Source organism: Chrysemys picta, chromosome 20 (assembly GCF_011386835.1).
Source record: "Chrysemys picta bellii isolate R12L10 chromosome 20, ASM1138683v2, whole genome shotgun sequence".
In the NCBI taxonomy this organism is placed as follows: domain Eukaryota; kingdom Metazoa; phylum Chordata; order Testudines; family Emydidae; genus Chrysemys; species Chrysemys picta.
In genome coordinates, this window is record NC_088810.1 from 8,852,827 (window position 1) to 8,873,295 (window position 20,469).

At 52.2% G+C, this 20,469-nt stretch overlaps 1 protein-coding gene across 1 annotated transcript; it reads right to left on the reverse strand.

Moving 5' to 3' along the window:
- Positions 1 to 62: 62 nt before the first annotated feature.
- Positions 63 to 20,251, reverse strand: LOC101950905 (alpha-tectorin-like). Its single transcript, XM_065574664.1, has 7 exons — positions 20,182 to 20,251; positions 8,332 to 8,483; positions 7,139 to 7,420; positions 5,681 to 5,818; positions 4,752 to 4,911; positions 3,802 to 4,223; positions 63 to 635 (listed from the first exon to the last, which is right to left on the reverse strand). Exons 1-7 carry the CDS (start codon positions 20,249 to 20,251, stop codon positions 63 to 65), a joined length of 1,797 nt encoding a protein of 598 aa, XP_065430736.1.
- Positions 20,252 to 20,469: the final 218 nt, after the last annotated feature.

A 20,469-nucleotide genomic window follows, 5' to 3' on the forward strand; every position in this document is an offset into this window, starting at 1 on the left:
AGTAATGGAGGCCAGATAAGTGCTTTACACACAAAATGGTTAGCTAAAGATTTGTAAAGATTTTACTCACCACAAAACTGGTCTGTTCTCCACTGCCCAACAGTGACGTTGGCTGCCTGGCAGCTCGCTGTGTAAGCGCCTAGAACCCCACACAGCACAGTCCGATTCCCCCTGGACATGCAGAGGTCATACATACAGTTTTCCACCAAGCCTGCCTGGGATAGGGTCTGAGCGCAGGCTGTGAAGGGGCCTGGAGACATTTTCATAATGCCGCAGTAGTCGTGACCAGAATAACGAGCCTGTTCAGCAGTGGGACAAGAAGGCAGCTCCTGGTCCTCCACACACTGGCGCCTGTCACCCTTCACCTGCCAGCTTGTGGCAAAGAGAGCAGCTGACGTGACTAAGGTGCCATTTGGAGTCTGGAAGTCATCGGAGGGGTCACCAGTCAGTGTCCCACACAGGCCGCAGGTGAAGTTACGATAAGTCGAGGGCACGGTGACCTCCACACGTTGAATCCCATCATAGGAAACCTCCACCCCAAAATCAGTGGCAACTTTCACAGAGAAGCCATTTTGGTGCACTCGGATCTTCCCATTGAGAAGAGTGACCGGAAGGAGAGACTTTATCCCATTCACCTAGCAGGGGATTGATGAGAATAAAACACTGAGCTCTTCTCTAGTGATCTTCATTATAAAGTACTCTAGAGGCATTGGGCCAGATCCTCAGCTGGTATAAATCGGCACAGTTCTATTGCCTTCAGCTGAGCTACACTGATTTACAACGGCTGAAGATCATGCTCACTAGCTTATTTCTCCTCATGGCCCCGCATTATAATCTATAAGATTCTACGTGGGGAGCAGATTTCTGAGAGAAGAGGGCTCTTTAATCCAGCAGACAAAAGGGCAGAATAAAAATCAATGGATGGAAGCTGAAGAGAAAGAAATTCAGAGCGGAAATGAGATGCATTTTTTTTTAACAGTGAGGGGAATTAACCACTGGGACAACTGACCTAGCAATTCTCCATCGCTAAGAATCTTTATATTAAAACTGCATGTCTCTTTTAAACATATATGCTCACCTTAACCAGAAGTTATAGGACTGATGAAGCAATCAATGGGTGAAATTCTGAGGCCATGCTTAATGATCATAAGGGACCGCCCTTCTAGCCAAAAAAAATCTATGAATATATAGCATCTAAAGACCTAAAAACAACTGGATTTTTTTTTTAAATTTACATTAGAAATCCAGATTGTGCCTACCTGAAAGACCCTATGGTCAACCAGAAAACTGAGAGGATTATGACATTAGAGATCCCTTGCTAGTAAACCAGACTGATTGAGAGGGGAAGAAAATTTCATTGAGACTGTTTAAAACTCTGTTTTGTTTGCTTGTTTTGTTAACTCCTGTTTAACTCAGAATCAAAGAATATCAGGGTTGGAAGGGACCTCAGGAGGTCATCTAGTCCAACCCCCTGCTCAAAGCAGGACCAATCCCCAACTAAATCATCCCAGCCGGGGCTTTGTCAAGCCTGACCTTAAAAACCTCTAGGGAAGGAGATTCTACTACCTCCCTAGATAACCCATTCCAGTGCTTCACCACCCTCCTAGTGAATTTTTTTTTCCTAATATCCAACCTAAACCTCCCCAACTGCAACTTGAGACCATTACTCCTTATTCTATCATCTGGTACCACTGAGAACAGTCTTCCATCCTCTTTGGAACCCCCTTTCAGGTAGTTGAAGGCAGCTATCAAATCCCCCCTCATTCTTCTCTTCTGCAGACTAAATAATCCCAATTCCCTCCAGCCCCCTAATCATTTTGGTTGCCCTCTGTTGGACTCTTTCCAATTTTTCCACATCCTTCTTGTAGTGTGGGACCCAAAACTGGACACAGTACTCCAGATGAGGCCTCACCAATGTCGAACAGAGGGGAATGATCACATCCCTCAATCTGCTGACAATGCTCTTACTTATACAGCCCAAAATGCCGCTAGCCTTCTTGGCAACAAGGGCACACTGTTGACTCATATCCAGCTTCTCATCCACTGTAACCCTATGGTCCTTTTCTGTAGAACTGCTGCCTAGCCATTCGGTCCCTAGTCTGTAGCAGTGCCTGGGATTCTTCCATCCTCAGTGCAGGACTCTGCACTTGTCCTTGTTGAATCTCATCAGATTTCTTTTGGCCCACTCCTCTAATTTGTCTAGGTCCCTCTGTATCCTATCCCTACCCTCCAGCGTATCTACCACTCCTCCCAGTTTAGTGTCATCTGCAAACTTGCTGAGGGTGCAATCCACTCCATCCTCCAGATCATTAATGAAGATATTGAACAAAACCAGCCCCAGGACCGACCCTTGGGGCACTCCGCTTGATACCGGCTGCCAACTAGACATGGAGCCGTTGATCACTACCCATTGAGCCCGATGATCTTGCCAGCTTTCTATCCACCTTATAGTCCATTCATCCAGCCCATACTTCTTTAACTTGCCAGCAAGAATACTGTGGGAGACCGTATCAAAATCTTTGCTAAAGTCAAGGAATAACACAGAAGAAAAAAAACACTTGGGAGAAAATAATCTCTTTGCCAAACAGACTGCACTTTTACCTACTAGGACAAAGTAGTAATTTTATGTAATATTTTTCTCAGTGATATGCCTGGCAATGACTTCCTTGACTAGGGATAAGACGCTGCTATTGGGGCAGAGCAGGAGGTGTGAGGTGTTTGTGTCACTAAACTGTCTGTGGTGGTATGAATGAGCCGTTAACTGGCTGAAACCGACCCATATTAATAGAGGCTCCAAAAAGACAATGGGGAACCCAAGGACTGAACAATGGACACCTAACAAAGGGAAACTCGGGCAGGTGAGGAATGGGGCTGAGGGGAAGGGCCTGAGGGCAGGTGGGGGGAGGACTGAGGGGCAAGGGGCAGGTGGGGGGCTGAGGGGAAGGGGATGCGGGCAGATAAGGGAGGCGCTAAGAAGCGAGGGGGGCTGAGGGGCAAGCAAGGGGGTCTGTAAGTGACAGGGGAAGGGGGTGAGAGAGGAGACGAGAGGGGGCTGAGAGGCGTGATAACAACGCTTAGTTCTTTCCCGCCTTGTTTCCGTCGTCTCCTCTGCGCGTGCGCAGCTGGGAGAGCCCGACAGCCGCAGCGCGAGGCTGGAGCAGAGGGGGTGGGACGGTGCTGAGCAGAGCACGCGCGGGGATCTCCCGCCCCTCCCGTCCGCTGGCAACGGCAACTGGAAGGAGAGAGGGAGGAGCTAAATCCTGATTGGGGGCTGGGGCAGGAGGGCACTGGGGGGCAGTACGGGAGGGGCTAGGGCAGGAGGGCACTGGGGGGCAGTACGGGAGGGGCTGGGGCAGGAGGGCACTGGAGGGCAGTACGGGAGGGGCTAGGGCAGGAGGGCACTGGGGGGCAGTACGGGAGGGACTGGAGCAGGAGGGCACTGGGGGGCAGTACGGGAGGGACTGGAGCAGGAGGGCACTGGGGAGCAGTACGGGAGGGACTGGAGCAGGAGGGGACTGGGGGGCAGTACGGTAGGGGCTAGGGCAGGAGGGCACTGGAGGGCAGTGCGGGAGGGGCTAGGGCAGGAGGGCAGTATGGGAGGGGCTGGAGCAGGAGGTCATTGGGGGGCAGTACGGGAGGGACTGGAGCAGGAGGGCACTGGGGGGCAGTATGGGAGGGGCTGGGGCAGGAGGGCACTGGGGGGCAGTACGGGAGGGGCTTGTGTTCCTAAGGGGCTGTGGGAGTCTGAAGACAGAGCAGTTACACTGGGGCTGGGCTTATGTCATGGAGCCCCCAACTCACCGTGATTTGTCCAGTGGCCCCCCTGGCCATGGCGATGTCCTGCCTGTAGACTGTCACCCGGACAAGGCGGGTGCCGGGTGCCCCCTGTGCCGCTCCTGGCTCCTCACTCTCTGCCTCCACCTGGAACGGTGCCAGGCCGGAGGGATGCGGGGGGGCACACAGCTGTGACAGCACATGGGTGCAGGCCCCCTGGAAGTGGTAGAGTTGTCCGTCGAAGGTGCTGTAGTGCCGCCCTCCCCATGCCTGGCAGGCTGCTCGGCTGATGGGCTGACACACGTGATACCAGGAGGCTGGGTGGCAGGCCTCATCCGGGGAGCAACCCCTTGCATGGCATGTCACCCCGTCCTCCCCATACATGCACTGGCACCGGCGCTCGCACTTCTGGTCGCTCCAGAAGAAAGTGCCAGGGGGCAGGAAGTTGGCTGCAGAGAGAGAGCAGGAGATGTGAGTCTGTGCCCATCTGGGCAGGATGGGCAGATGAGGAAGGCAGCAGCTGCCTGGGCCTAGGTGGAGGGAGACACACATCTGGGAGCAGGGGAGATATGGTTAAAGGAAGGATGGAGCATGGGGGGGTTGTTGGCTAGAGAGGGTTGTTGTTCTAGAGAAGGTTGGGCTAGAAAGAGGGATGGGCTAGAAGGGAACAGAGAGATGGGGCGAGCAATGGGAGGGGAGGAAGGCGCCGGGAGAGGGATGGGTTGGACGAGGGAACGGGTCGGAAGGTGTTAGGGTGCCTGGGAGAGAGGCTTAGACAGAGACAAAGGCCCAGAGCAGCCAGGCTTACATGCTTCATGGAAATCCTTGATGGGGTCAAAGTGGGGTGTGTGGATCAGAGATGAGCAGAGACAGGGGGCTTAGCCAAAGCAAGTGCAAGGTGCAGGCTGTAATATACTGGTGTGAGAGAGGTGTTGCCGCCCCAACTGGACGGCAGTGCTGCGGCCTCTGCCACGCACCGTTGTAGACACAGCCGTTGGGCACAGCGAAATTGTCCACCTGGAAGGCCCAGCGCCCAGGGCTCTTGATGTTGCTCATTGAACTGATCTTCAGGATGCTTGGGGTCCGTGAGCCAGGGATGTTGAAGTAATTTTTGGACCCACCACTGTTAAATCCAGCCTGAGAGGGGAATGAACAGGAACAGGATCAAAGGAAGGTGGCAGTGGTTTGTGCCGGAGAGAGACATGACTCCAGTGCTGCGGATCCAGCTCCATGGGCAGCCAGAACCCAGGATACACATGGGTCCTGGCCATGCCAGGGAGTCCATGATGGGGCATCTGCAGGCACCAGGCTCATCAGGAGAATCAGTTTTTGTACCACTGCCCCCTACTGGGCAGGAACAGGAGCACTGCAATGGGTCACACCAACTGGAAAAGTACCCAGGGGTACTGACTCATCACTTCTGTGACCACTAAACTACACTTCACTCCAAGAGCTATAAATGCAAACAAAGGGACTCCCAGTCCTCCCACTTCAACTACTGACCCCCACTCTTCTACTAGAGCTGGGATTGAACCCATGAGTCCTGACTCCCAGACCCCTGCTCTGACCCACTAGACCCCACTCCCTCCCATGCTGTGAATAGACTCCAAGAACTCAGGAGTCCTGACTCACATGCTTTGTTGAAACTAGAACTCAGGGCCTGGATCTTGGTCTCCTTTCCTAATTACTAGTACTAAGGTGAAAGGGCTTGTGAGTCCAGTAGGTAGCTACACACCTGGTACTGTATGGGGATGGATGGATGGATAGAGAGACAAATGCTGCCTCCCATAATACAGAGAGATGGTCCTTCTAGGCAACATGTCCATTGAAAGTGTTACCCATGTGTGCTGAACATACCTTCTCAGCCTCCCAATTTTCCAGCCTGGAGTAATAAAGCGAGACCTACCTGAGCTGGGGTGCCCCCCAATCCAGTATGGGGGTCCCCACCACTCGCCGCCCCTGTTGTCCACTGGATATCACTGTAGTGCAGCATGATGAAGGACAGGTCGCCGTCGGTGGTTAGAACCACCTGGAAGGTGTTCACCTACAACAGTGCATGAGGAAGACAATCAGTGAAAATTCACAAACCAGCACATAAGACCAAGTTCTTCTCTCCACACGGCAGGTGTAGTCCCATGTTCACCCTTGACCCCCGCCTGTGTGGAAAGGAAGTTCAGGAGACCATCAATGCTTGGTCTCTTTGCTGAGGTGGACAATGAACGGGTTAAATTAGTGTTAGTGGCAGGGAAGGGCGGGTTGTCATGTCGATGCCTGTCCCTTAGGAGATGTGCTGAGAACCACCACACTCACTCCAGACAAGCCACCAAACTGGCCACCAGATGGGAATAATGGGTTATTCAATGAAACAAGTGTTGAATATTTTGGAGGTTAGGAACCAGATTCTGATCTCAGCTCATATAAATCAAGAGTATCTCAGTGGGGGTTATATTCAGTGGGGTTACTCCTGATCTACCCCAGGGTGAGTGATAGTAGCATTGAGCCCTGTGCTCCTGCACCCCTTTAGTCCTCTGGCCTGAGGAGCTCTGCAACCTGGTTTCATTGTCTTTGAAAGCTAATGTTCCTAACGACGTATTTAATGAAGATTTATCAAGACAGTTATTGTGTGTTTAATTATAAACAGGCATTTATTTAATGCACATTAATGCAGGAGGTCATAGAGAGCTAGACGCTCAACTGGAGTAAATCAGCATGGATTTCCAAGCAGCAATGCCAGTTCACCCCAGTTGAGGATCTGGCCCCAAAGCCCCACCCTCACCCTCCCTTTCAGTTTCTGTGAGAATTCCAGCTCGGACCCAGCAGCTGGCTTTAGCGAGATCCTTGTTTCCAGCCAGTTTTCCTGGAGAGATCAGATACCCTGGCTGAGGTAGTACAGGGGAGGGTGTAAGGAGCCACCCATTCAGTGGAGCCACTGAGCCATGCAGACCCTGCCAAAGGCTCACACCATTCACAGCTAGACATTGCACAATAGGGATTCAAGATAAACACAAGCCCACTCCTGCAGCTCCCACTGAGCTCAGCCATTGGACCACACACTCCCAGAGGTGGGGAGATAAATAGTATCTAGGAGTTTTGACTCCCAGCCCCTCTGCTCTAACCATTGTACCCCACTCCCTACCCAAAGCTGGCACTAGAACCCAAGAGTCCGGAGTCCATGTCCCTGCTGTTTTAGCCATTAGACTCACTTTTCACAGATTGGGGAAAAGAACCCAGGAGTCCTGACTCCCAGTCCCCTCCAGCTCTAACTACTTTACCTCACTGCCCTCCCAGAGGTGGGGTAGAACCTAGGAAGCCTGGCTCCTGGCCTTCCCCCCTCCACTACAACCAAGACCCTCTGGTACTTTACCTTGGAGGATTTGGAGCCATAGAAGGTCACGCGGTCCCAAGTGGCCACAAAGAGCCAGGTCGCAGTGAACTCTTCGTGGGGAAAGTAGGTGTTGATGTCAGCCGTGACTCTCTGCAAGAGCTGCGGGTCTCGGCTCTGCCGGAAACACACCTCGCCCGTGATGCGGTTATCCACATCCGCCCAGAATGGCGCCACAAAGGCCCGGCCATCGGTCAGCGGGAAAGAGTCAGGTGTGAATTGGTTAACAGGGACGCCAAACGACACCACACCATTATTGTTCACCTGGGGGTGGGAAAGGAGCTGAGGGTCTATCTTTTATCACCACACATATCCATTCCCCATACTCGCTGATCGATTGATCAATCTGTCTGTCTATCTATTTTGTATGCAGTGTCGTAGCTGTGTCGGTCCCAGAATATTAGAGAGACAAGGTGGGGGAGGTAATATCTTTTATATATATATTAGTAATCTATTATGGCCTGAAGAGCTCTTTGTAAGCTTGAAAGCTTGTCTCTCTCACCAACAGAAATTGGTCCAATAGAAGATATTACCTCACCCACCATGTCTGTCTAGGTATCCATTCCCCAACATACTGATTTATCTGTCCCCTATGCTCTTCTGTGTAGCAGCTTAGCTTTTTATAGTCTTACGTGGTCCTTGTCACTGCACTCAGTGGATGTTGGAGCCTGTTTGTGCAGCCTTTTTTTACTGGCTACAGAAAGGTATTTGGTGGCTACCTTGACAATAGACCTCATTGCTGCCCTCTCTAAGGACCCCACCCCTGGAGGGTAGGTAGTTCAGCCTCCCTGGCTCATTCCACCCATGTGATCTCTGCATTGGCCTGCCCACTAAGTAGGGTGACCAGATGAGATGAAGAAAATATCGGGACACATGTGTGGGGAGGGTCCACCGGCGGATCAAAAGGGAAAAAAACCCAGTGGTGCCAGCGGAGCAAAATATCGGGACAAATTGCATCCCGACCAAAGATCGGTTGGGATGCGGGACAACCACCCAAATATCGGGATGGTCCTGATTTTATCGGGACGTCTGGTCACCCTACCACTAAGCACTGGACTGAGACCCCATCCATTCATTCCTCAGAGGCCACCAAAGAGCCTGCCAGTGGAGAAGATCATCCTAGAGTTTGGGCTGCTGAGGAGAACACTCCCACACAGAGGGAATGAGCAACTTACGTAAAGAGAGCGGTAATTGCTGTTATAGAAGGAGAAGCGCACTGAGATGGGGATTTCAGGAGATGCCCCATCGTCTGCCTTGGGGGTTCTTCTGTCTCCAAACTTGGGTCCGTATGGGTACATGAGTGTATCTGAGGAGACACGGGGGGATACTGAACAGTGTCATATGGAGAACCAGCTGTCTATCTGTCTACAGTGTTGTTGTAGCTGTGTCAGTCCCAGGATATGAGAGAGACAAGGTAGGTGAGGTGATATCTTTTATTGGACCGACTTCTGCTGGTGAGAGACAAGCTTTTGAGATACACAAGAGCCCTTCTTCAGGTCTGGAATAGGTAGTCAGAATGTCACAGCTAAATGCAAGTCGGGACAGATTGTTCAGCAAAGGGAGTAAGCACACATTAGTGGCCAATTAATACCTGCAGTTATAGGACAAAGTGGGTTGGTGGGTTACAGATTGTTGTAATGAATCATCAAACCAGTATCGGTTCAGTTCATGACTTTAGTGTCTAGTAAAGTTAAACTTGCAGGCAGTCTTTTGAAGGCGCTGTGCAGGTTTCCTTTGAGGATGAGGACTGACAGGTCAGATACGGAGTGATGGCTTTGTGAAGAGTGTTCGCCCACCAGTGATTTTTTTTTTGTCCTTGCATTTAGCTGTGACACTTTGATTCCTTTTTCCAGACCTGAAGAAGGACTCTGTGTAGCTCGAAAGTGTCTCTCTTTCTCCACCCGAAGTTGGTCCAATAAAAGACTTCACCTCACACACTTTGTCTCTCTAGTATCCTGGTACCAACATGGCTACAACAACACTGCATCATCTCTCTATCTCTCTTGCCTATAGTAGCTATCTGTGTATTTATCCTGTCTGCCTCCCTACATAAGCAATGTGTGCATCTATCCTGTCTGTGTCTACACATCACCACAGCTCCAATGCTGCACCCATCTGCCTGTGGTACTAGAAGCCCAGCATTGTGCCTCTGGGGCAGGGACTGACTCTTAGTGCTCAGGCAGTGCCCAGCACAATGCGCCCCCAGTTCTCACTGAGGCCTCTGTCTGTTGCTTTGATAGCAACCATGGAGGAAGAGAGAGAAGGACGTGGCTGAGGACAGTGGGAGCTGCACAGGAAGAGGTGCTCATGCCCACAGTGCAGTGGGAAGGGAGCAGAGTGGAGACTAGGGCTAGATGAGTCTTGGGAGCTGGGAAGCGAGTAGGTAGAGAGGCAGTTTCTGTGACATGAGGGTGGAACTTGTGCCTGAAGTGAGCAGGGAGCTGGGAGGGGGCTGCTGAGGGTTGGGGTGATGTGGTCACCCCTCTTTATACATGGCAGTAGGTGGCAACAGCATCCTGCCCTCACTGGAGCTTGGGGGGGGCATAGATAGGGTTACCATTCGTCCGGATTTACCCGGACATGTCCTCCTTTTTGTGCTAAAAATAGCATCCGGGGGGAATTTGTAAAGCACTCACAATGTCCGGGATTTCCCCCCTCCCCCGGCAGAGCAGAGCGAGCGGCTGGGAGGGCTGCAGGAAAGTCCCGGGCTGGATTCCGGAGCAGCTTCCTCCTCCCTGCATTCTGAGCCGGCAGCTCCTCCTCCTGCAGCCCGGTCCCGCAGCACTGTGCAGGGCCAGGGACCGGGTTTTGTTGTGCTGGGGAGCGCAGCCACGTGTCCGGCTGGCACAGAGCCCAACACCCTGTTCTGAGCAGCAGGGTAAGGGGGCCAGGGAGGTTCTGGAGGGGGCAGTCAAGAAACGGGGGGGGGCTTTTTGGGGGGAGTGGAGAAAGTTTTGGGCAGTCAGGGTACAGGTAGGGGGTGGGGTTCTGGAGGGCAGTTAGGAGCAGGGGTCCCAGGAGGGGGCAGTCAGGGGACAAGGAGCGGGGGGGTAGGGGGCTGGGAGTTCTGGGGGGGAGCTGTCAGGGGGCAGGAGTGGGGAGAGGGATCGGAGCAGTCAGGGGACAGGGAGCAGAGGGGTTTAGATGAGTTGGGAGTTCTGGGGGGGGCTGTCAGGGGGTGGGGAGTGGTTGGATGGGGCGTGGGAGTCCCAGGGGTCTGTCTGGGGGTGGGGGTGTGGATAAGGGTTGGGGCAGTCAGGGGACAAGAGGCAAGGAGGCTTAGATAGGGAGTGGAGTCCTGGGGGGCAGTTAGGGGCAGGGGTCCCAGGAGGGGGCAGTCAGGGGACAAGGAACGGGGGGAGGGTTGGGGGTTCTGGGGGGGCGGGAAGTGGGAGGGGCAGGGGCGGGGCTAGGGCGGGGCTCCTCCCGTCCTCTTTTTTGCTTGTTGAAATATGGTAACCCTAGGCATAGAGGAAGGAGCCACAATAGCTAAGATGAGAGGAGATGGAGGCTTGGATAGGATGTGATGCAGCTTACAGATCCAGGGGGGTGCAAGAGGAGGTGTCCTGCCCAGGGTTGAGTCCAAGGAGCTGCTGGGGGCAAAGAGATCACTCCCTTGGGGTGCATTCAGTTCCACTTGGAGATTGACCCCACACTGGCCAGTTTCACTTGCTGCCTCTCATCCATTGTGCTCCCTGGTGGGGGTCCCCAGCATGGCTGGGAAGTGTTTGCCCCAAACCATGCACCTGCCTGGACTTAGGGGTAATGACTGGCCCCCAGCACCCTCCCCCCTGCAAACAAGGACAAACACACCTCACAGCTAATGCCCCCCTGCTGCATGTGTGGCAATGAGGAGCGACTGAAGTCCACCTACCTGTATCAGCCACCGCTGCCCCAGAGAGCACCTGCAATGCTAAAATCAAAGGGAGATTAACAGAGGCAGGCAGTGGCTGGGTGGCCTTGCTTTCTGGCTGAGATACTAGCCCAGGGCAGAAGTGCTGGCAGCTGTGCAGGGGCATTTTCTGTTCATAGAATCATAGAATATCAGGGTTGGAAGGGACCTCAGAAGGTCATCTAGTCCAACCCCCTGCTCAAAGCAGGACCAATTCCCAGCTAAATCATCCCAGCCAGGGCTTTGCCAAGCCAGCCCTTAAAAACCTCTAAGGATGGAGATTCCACCACCTCCCTAGGGAACCCATTCCAGTGCTTCACCACCTTCCTAGTGAAAAAGTTTTTCCTAATATCCAACCTAGACCTCCCCTGCTGCAACTTGAGACCATTACTCCTTGTTCTGTCATCTGCCACCACTGAGAACAGCCGAGCTCCATCCTCTTTGGAACCATGTAGTTGAAGGCTGCTATCAAATCCCCCCTCACTCTTCTCTTCTGCAGACTAAACAATCCCAGTTCCCTCAGCCTCTCCTCGTAAGACATGTGCCCCAGCCCCCTGATCATTTTCACAGACTAGGGCTAGCGGAGGTAGTGGCAATGTAAGCTTCCCACTACATCTATCCATCCCCATACACATAATCTATCTATCTATTCCCACGCATCATCTATTTCTTCCCACACATTATCTATCTATCTATCGTTAATGTATTTGTCTGTCTTCTTTAATCTATCCATCCATTTGATCTAATCTATCTGATCTGTATAAAATCTCTTTTTGTTAAGTATCAGAAGGGTAGCCGTGTTAGTCTGAATCTGTAAAAAGCAACAGAGGGTCCTGTGGCACCTTTGAGACTAACAGAAGTATTGGGAGCATAAGCTTTCGTGGGTAAGAACCTCACTTCTTTTTGTTGTTTTTCACTGTGTTTGTTTTCTCTCTCTCTCTCTCAGCCCATCTGAGTGGCATCCAGGTGCTAATGCCTTCAGCAGTCCTCCTTGATGGGCTTTTCAATGTGACCTGGCCCAGCCACCCCTCTAGGGCTGAGAGGGGAGTTCAGTCTGGGGGGCCCAGTCACAACTCTTAGGAGATGCTAAAAGAATGAGTGTAGGGAGGTATATAAAACCTGGTGGCGATCTCTCTAGTGGGGGTGCGGAGGAGCCTTTCCTGGGGGCCGATTCTCCTGTCACGGTGGGGTTCCTACACCCTCTCTGAAGCAGCAGGCGTTGGCCACCCTCAGAGACAGGATCCGGGGCCAGCTGATCTGCTCTGCTCACTCAATTCCCCTAAAGTCAGATAGCTCAATAGCCACAGTGCTAACAACCTTTCCTTTAAGTCCTCCACAGAGCATCCAGCAGGGTCCCCCAGCCTGCTCAGCCCTGCCTGTCACTGAGGAATGACCTAGCAGCATGCCCTGCAGGTTTCAGGCTGTTCCCGACCAAGGCAGGAAGCGCAAACAGGCTGCCAGCAACTCCCTTGCTCTCCTATCACTGGTTCAGGCATCTCTGCAGATAGAACCATGGCAGAGATGCCGTCCAGGTAGTCAGGTCCCAGGCTGGTTAGGGCTTCTTAGGTCAAAACCAACATCCATCAACCCAGAGGCCAACAGCCAGACAGACTGTCTGTGGGAAGTCAGGTACCTGAGCCTCTCGGAAGTGGGCTAAGAACCCCCAATGTCCTTTCACACAGGTCCTCAAGGGGGTGATGGTGTTCAGTCCCTACTGCTCTTGGTAGGGTTCTGGAGCTGAAAGACGCAGGTATTCCAGTCCCATGAGCCATCTACCTTGGAACAGCTGCCCTGGATCAGAGCCAATATCCTGCTTCTGAATGTGGCTTCAGAAGAAGGGACAGTGACTGTTCTGGGGTAATCTGCCTCTAAGATTCCTTTTAACACCCCGACAGGCTAGTTCCTCACAGAGGGGAAGGGTGGCCCAGTGGTTTGTGCACTAGCCAGGAAGTTGGGAGACAGGTCTTCAGTTCCCTGCTTGGCCTCAAACTCCCTAGGTGAGCTACAGTAAGTCATCTAGTCTCTGGTCTGTTCTCCATCCATACAATGGGGATGACAGCACTGCCCTGCCTTACAGGGCTGTGTGAAGATAAATGTGTTAAAGGCTGTGAGTTACCCAGATACTAGGGTGATGGGGGCCAGATGAGCCCCTAAGATAGACAGAAACCCCAAAGCAGGAGAAACAATGGAGAGTCCTTGTGGCACCTTAGAGACTAACAAATTTATTTGGGCATAAGCTTTCGTGGGCTAGAACCCACTTCATCAGCTGCATGAAGTGAAAAATACAGGAGCAGGTATTAATACATGAAGGGATGGGGGTTGCTTTACCAAGTGTGAGGTCAGTCTAACGAGATAAATCAATTAACAGCAGGATACCAAGGGAGGAAAAATAACTTTTGAGTGGTAAGAGAGTGTCCCATTACAGACAGTTGACAAGAAGGTGTGAGTAACAGTAGGGAGAAATTAGCATTGGGGAAATTAAGTTTAGGTTTTGTAATGACCCAACTATTCCCAGTCTTTATTCAGGCCTAATCTGATGGTATCCAGTTTGCAAATTAATTCCAGTTCTGCAGCTTCACATTGGAGTCTGTTTTTGAAGTATTTTTGTTGAAGAATTGCCACTTTTAGGTCTGTTATTGAGTGACCAGAGAGGGTGAAGTGTTCTACTGGTTTTTGAATGTTATGATTCCCGATGTCATGTTTGTGTCCATTTATTCTTTTGTGTAGAGACTGTGGGCCACTCTCTTACCACCTCAAAAGTTATTTTTCCTGCCTTGGCATCCTGCTGTTAATTGATTTATCTCATTAGCCTGACCTCACACTTGTTAAAGCAACCCCCATCCTTTCATGTATTTATACCTGCTCCTGTATTTTTCACTTCATGCATCTGATGAAGTGGATTCTAGCCCACGAAAGCTTATGCCCAAATAAATTTGTTAGTCTCTAAGGTGCCACAAGGACTCCTCATTGTTTGTGCTGATACAGACTAACACAGCTACCACTCTCAAAGCAGGAGAGTTTATAATGGGATTCTTGCGGTTACGTTAACTAGAGCAGGACAGAAGTACTGTTTTGTGAAGGGGTTTGTTCTGAATAGGAAAGAAATGTCCCAATTTTGAAATTCTCCACAAAGGAAAATTTTGAAAAAAAAATTCATTTCAGGTCAATCAAAATGTTTCATTTGGGCAGAACTGAAATGTTTGGATTCAATTTTGACTTTTAATTTTTTTTTGTTATTTTGCTTTCTATTCTCATTCAGAATGTTAATACTTTCAAATAAAAGAGTCATTTCAAAATGAAAAGTTTAAACAGCACCTTTTGACATAATTGGAACATCTCCCCCCCATTTTCTTCTGAAACAAATTTCTGATGAAATTGACTTAATTTTGCAAAGCATTTTGATTTCCGTGTATGCCAGCTGAATATGGTTTTGTCAAAGTTTCTCTGAACAGTTCTAATTTTATGCTTTATTATTCTAACTTCTCATTAGCCATCTAAATGGTTGATCTTTATTTTGCATCCTGCTAAGTTTTGGCCCTCACTGTGCCAGTGAGTTCCACATACTAATTCTTTTGCTCAGTTTTGAATTTGCTTCTTTTCTGTGTCATTGGAAGTCCCTTTGTTTTTGTGTTAAACATCAGGGTGAATAAAATCTATCTTCTCTCTCCCATTCGTTACACTCTCTATATTTCTCATGGCCCCTCTTTTTTCCATGGCAGGCTTCTTTCACTCTTCCCATAGCCCTTCCAAAATCATTCAATCCCAGGTTGGTACTTACCCAAAGCTAGCAGTCCTGGAAACAGCAGGTGACACTGTCTTGTCATTTCTGTCCCCTTGGCCACTTAAATCAGAAACTGTATTGAAAACCTAAGAGTTAATCATAAACATGTCTTGCATTTCCTGAAGGGTCGTACATTGCCTTACAGGCTGTATACACCAGGCTTGTTCCCCCCCTGCTGAAATGCAGCTGCCTCTGGGTGAGGAACAGCAGCTATTTAACAGCTACTCAGCAATGCTTCACATGGATCACTCACCTAGCGGTACAAGGCGGCCAGCTCTGGGGTGGGGTGCAGCAGATGTCTCTGGGATGGGCATCTGGTTTAAAGGTTACACCTGAGACTGGGAGTCAGGACTCCTGATCCTATTCCTAGGTCTATGAGGAAGCATGATTTAGTAATTAGAGGGAGGATTGTGACTCCTGTATTGTAGGGTCTGCCATTGTACATCACTTCCCCTTTCTGTGTCTCAGTTTCCCTATTGCTAAAATGAGGACGACCTCCAAGGGGTTCTAAGGTTGAATGAATTCACGTTAAAGAAGGGCTCCGTGATCCTGGGATGAAAGGAACCGGAGTCAGTTCACCCACTTCTGGGTGGAGGAGCAACACAGTGGCTCACTCAGCACTGAAATGCAGCCACTTCTGGGGTACGGTTGGGCAGCAATGCCACACGGAGGTCACTTGCCCAGCACTGAACTGCAGCCAAGTTTGGGGTGGGCTGTCAGCTGTTTAACAGCCACACTGCAACTTAGATCACCTGGGGACGGTCCAAGACGTGCTCCTTTCCTTTCCAATGGTTCCACAAATATTCTCCTCTTCAAGTAGCATGAGATCGGCTGGAACCGAGACACGGGAATAAAGCTGCTGCCTCTTACCTGTGTTCCATCAGTGTGATCCCCCTAAATGCTTCTGGGTCCTGCGTGAGTAGCATGGTGTCTTTCTGCAGGGCTGGGGGGTTTATACCTAACATCTCAGGGGCGTAACTTACCGGGAACAAATCCTGGGTGCATCATAATACTGAATAGGTCCATTTTTCACCTCCAGCTCTGCTGGGACTCTTGGCAAGACCCGTTTCCCCCTCCAGCTCTCTGGGCACTAATATTAAATGGATTTATTGTGTTTCTTCTCCAAAGCCCTTGGCAAGAAGCAGGGGCAATAAGGGCCACGGTATTAATGAGCTGGAAAGAGGCAGGAGTGCTAATGTGGGGGGGTTAGCTGCCCCCATGGTGTTGCCACCGGACAGAGGGTGGGTTTGCCGGCACCTTCTCCAGGGAATGCATGGACACCTCTCTCCGTGCCGGGAGCCGAGGGGCAGGAGCAGAGAATGAAGCAGGTACAGATTACATGGCTAAGCCATCTTGCTGTTGGCAGCGGGGAAAGATAATGAGTGGGGTCTAGTGTTCAGAGCAGTTAGGCTGGGGAGCAGGGCCCCTGCGTCTGGGAAGCGATTGGAGTCTAATGGGTTAGAGCGGGTGGGTTGGGAAGCAGGTTCTATCCCTGGCTCTGGGAGGGGAGTGGGGTCTAGTGGTTAGAGCAGGTGAGCTGGGGATCAAGACTCTTGGATTCCCAGCTCAGGGAGAGGAGTGGAGTCTGGTGGGTTGGAGAAGAGGGGAGGCTGGAAGCCAGGACTCCTGGGTTCTGTGCCCAGCTCCAGGAGGGGATGGGGAGTAGTGGTTCCTAGTCAGGACTGGGAGTTAAGATAGGCGTGTGATTATGAATCATCCTATTGTCTTCACCAGGGCTGTCCAGATGTCACCAAGAGCAGAATTTGGGCCATGGCTAAGTGTGAGCCAGAACAAACCCCAGTTCCCTGGGGCAGGCTGCGTGGCTAACACTAGGGAGGGTCCTAGAAACAGCAACCCTGCCTCTGACACCCGCTGGGCTGGGAGGGGGATGGGATAGGCACCTTACAAAGCAGAGCCGTGCAGGGAGTTTCTCAGTACGCCCATTGCTCCACCTCAGCATGACAGGGGATCGGCTGGGAACCACGGCCCTCCACAAGGGAGGGGCCTGAGCTGAGGATGGGTGGGGAAGAAGGAACTCCTAAGAACTCGACAGAGAGGCCTGACCCTCTCCTAGCTATGTGCTGGAATTCCCCTCCTCTGCACCCCCAGTCCTTCATGACGGCACTCCCGCGCCCTCATGAACCCTGTTCCCCTTCTCCCTGGGGCACATTGCATTCTGGGCCCTCTCTCGCCCCACGAGTTGCCCCATGGCCCATTGCAGTCCAGGGAGCAGCTCCCACTGATCCCTATGGGCCATGGGGCCAGCCTGGGTGTTTCTTAGCCTCAAGAGGGACATGTTCCCATAGTGTCCAGGGCCACAAGACCCCCCAGACTGGGGAAGGCCTTTATGAGCCAGGTTCCCCAGTCAGACTACATCTCCCATGGTATATCATGGTGTCCCACCATGGCCATCACAGGTCATCATGCGAGCTGAAGCCCAGCTGGGGATCCCAGCATATAAGAGTAAAGGAAAGCACAGGGAGCCCAAACTACAGCTCCCGTGAGGGACCACGGCAACGTTCTCACACCAAAATACTTGGGTTGTTGGGGAAAGACTGAAAATGTCTTGGAAATCAAACATTTCCACAGGGAGCTGACATATCACCACAAACCCTTTAGCAGGAAAACCTAGTGTTCCACCGGAAAAGAGACAGTCCACGCGGCGTGCCAAGGGTCTGGTTCAGGTCAGGGCAGTACCATGGGGTTTGTCCAGTTCAGGCTGGGTAGCATGCCAGGGGGACCAGTTCAGGCCGAGGGAATCATAGAATCAATAGAATACCAGGGTTGGAAGGGACCTTTAGTCCAACCCCCTGCTCAAAGCAGGACCACTCCCCAACTAAATCATCCCAGCCAGGGCTTCGTCAAGCCTGACCTTAAAAATCTCTAAGGAAGGAGATTCCACCACCTCCCTAGGTAACCCATTCCAGTGCTTCACCACCCTCCTAATGAAAAAGTTTTTCCTAATATCCAACCTAAACCTCTCCCACTGCAATTTGAGACCATTGCTCCTTGTTCTGTCATCTGCTACCACTGACACCAGTCTAGATCCATCCTCTTTGGAACCCCCTTTCAGGTACCTGAAAGCAGCTATCAAATCCCCCCTCATTCTTCAATTCTGCAGACTAAACAATCCCAGTTCCCTCAGCCTCTCCTCATAAATCATGTACTCCAGCCCCCTAATCATTTTTGTTGCCCTCTGCTGGACTCTTTCCAATTTTACCACATCCTTCTTGTAGTGTAGGGCCCAAAACTGGACACAGTACTCCAGATGAGGCCTCTCCAATTTTGAATAGAGGGGAATGATCACGTCCCTTGATCTGCTGGCAATGCCCCTACTTATACAGCTCAAAATGCCGTTAGCCTTCTTGGCAACAAGGGCACACTATTGACTCATATCCAGCTTCTCGTCCACTGTAACCTCTAGGTCCTTTTCTGCAGAACTGCTGCCTAGCCATTCGGTCCCTAGTCTGTAACAGTGCATGGGATTCTTCCTTCCTCAGTGCAGGACTGTGCACTTGTCCTTGTTGAACCTCATCAGATTTTTTTTGGCCCAATCCTCTAATTTGTCTAGGTCCCTCTGTATCCTATCCCTACCCTCCAGCATATCTACTATTCCTCCCAGTTTAGTGTCATCTGCAAACTTGCTGAGGGTGCAATCCACGCCATCCTCCAGATCATTAATGAACATGCCATGAGGTCTGTTTCAGGCTTACTGTTGTGTCATGGGGTCCAGCGTAGGCCAGTCGGTGTGCCATGGAGTTTGTCCAGTTCAGGTTTGGTGTGTGCCATGGGACCAGCTAAGGCTGGGGGTGAGGGACATGCAGGGGGTCTGGCTCGGCCCAGTTGGCGTGCAATGGGGTCCAGTCCAAGCTGGCTGGCATGCCATGGGGCCTGGTTCAGGCTGAGGGACATGCCATGGGGGCCAGGCCAGGCCAGGCCAGTTGGTGTACCATGATTCCAGTTCAGACCAGTTGGCATGCCGTGAGACCAGGTTCAGTCCGGGGTTTGTGTCATGAGTCTGGTTCCTGGGTGAATCGGGCCAGTTGGTCCAGTCTGGCCCAGAGGCCAGATCCCATAAGTGGGCACCGAGGCCCCAGCACTCATGGAATGGTGGCCCCAGCCCCGGAGCCCATAAACCCAGCTTCCCAGCAGTGGCCAGTCCCGGATTCTCTGGGTTCATTGCTTGCTGATTTCCTGCTCTCACCCCCCAGGAGAGGCACAGCCCGCTCAGCCATTAACTGCCTGGGGAGCAGGCCATCCGTCTCCTTCAGCAATGTGCCACAGTGTGTAATTACAAACAGTGGGAGCTCTCACCCTCCATGGCCTGCCATTGTTCTCGCCCCCACACGCTGGCGCCCATTATCCACAGCATGATTAGTCATTAGGAGCTGGCTGGGGGGAGGGGGATAATGAGCCACCAGCCAAGCTGAATGAGGCCCAGCACAGTTAACTCCATAATATACGATATGGTGTGTGGGTGGATAGATGATGGGGTGTGGGGGAATGGTGGGATAAATGATAGGTATGTGGGACTGATGGTGGCAGGGATGGATCGATGATGGTGCAGGGGGATGGATCGATGATGGTGGGGGGATAGATAGATGGTTGGGAGGATGGATAGATGGTGGGGGATGGGTCGATGGTGGTGGGGGATGGGTCGATGATGGTGGGGGATGGGTCGATGATGGTGGGGAGATATCGATGATGGCGGGGAGATGGATACATGGTGGGGGTTATGGATAGATGATGGGGGATGGGTCGATGATGGTGGGGGTATGGATCGATGATAGTGTGGGGATGGATAGATGATGGTGGGGGGATGGGTACATGATGAAGAGGGGATGGATCGATGATGGTGGGAAGATGGATACATGGTGGGGGTATGGATTGATGATGGTGTGGGGATGGGTAGATGATGGTGTAGGGGATGGGTCAATGATGGAGGGGGATGGGTAGACGATGGTGGGGGAATGGATCGATGATGGGGGATATGGCAAAATGGTGGTGGGGGGATGGGTAGATGGAGGACGGATGGTACCTAGCAGTTGCTATGGGGAACTGCCACCTTTCCCCAGCTGTGCCCCCAGCACTGCTCCTTTTGACACGACCTGACGGCATTGCTGGTCGCTCCATGCTGGTGTGGGCGGCCAGGGTCTGTGGTGTCATCCCTTCTCTCCCTGGAGGCCTCCTCCCCAGCAGCGGCTGAGCTGTCCGCTCACAGCACTGCTCTCACCCTGCCCCGGAGAAGGCCCTGGCCAGCACCCAGGACCCTCAGCCAGGAGGCAGGATCATGGGGAGCAGCATGCCAGGGGCCTATTCACCCTCACCTCCAGCTGACACAGTGGCACCTACCAGCCCACAGTCCACGTGTCCAGGGCTTGGAGAGCTTAGGGTTACCATACATCCGGATTTTCCCGGACATGTCCGGCTTTTTGGGCCTCAAATCCCCGTCTGGGGGGAAATCCCAAAAAGCCGGACATGTCCAGGAAAATAGGGAGGGAGGGCCCAGGGTGCGGGGCCGGGGGCTGGCGCGGTGCTCGGCAGGGGCTGGGGCTGGGGGTGCGGAGCCGTGCCGGGAGCCGGCGCGGTGCTCGGCCGGGGCCGGGGGCCGGGGCCGGGGGCGCGGGCACTTGGCCGGGG

Coding starts and splice junctions, on each gene's coding strand:
- LOC101950905 (XM_065574664.1), bottom strand. CDS start 20,251: ATGTCCGGGAAAATCCGGATGTATGGTAACCCTAAGCTCTCCAAGCCC. Junction 4,224..4,751: donor CAACGGCTGTGTCTACAACG/GTGCGTGGCAGA, acceptor CTCTCTCTGCAG/CCAACTTCCTGCCCCCTGGC. Junction 636..3,801: donor GGGCCACTGGACAAATCACG/GTGAGTTGGGGG, acceptor ATCCCCTGCTAG/GTGAATGGGATAAAGTCTCT.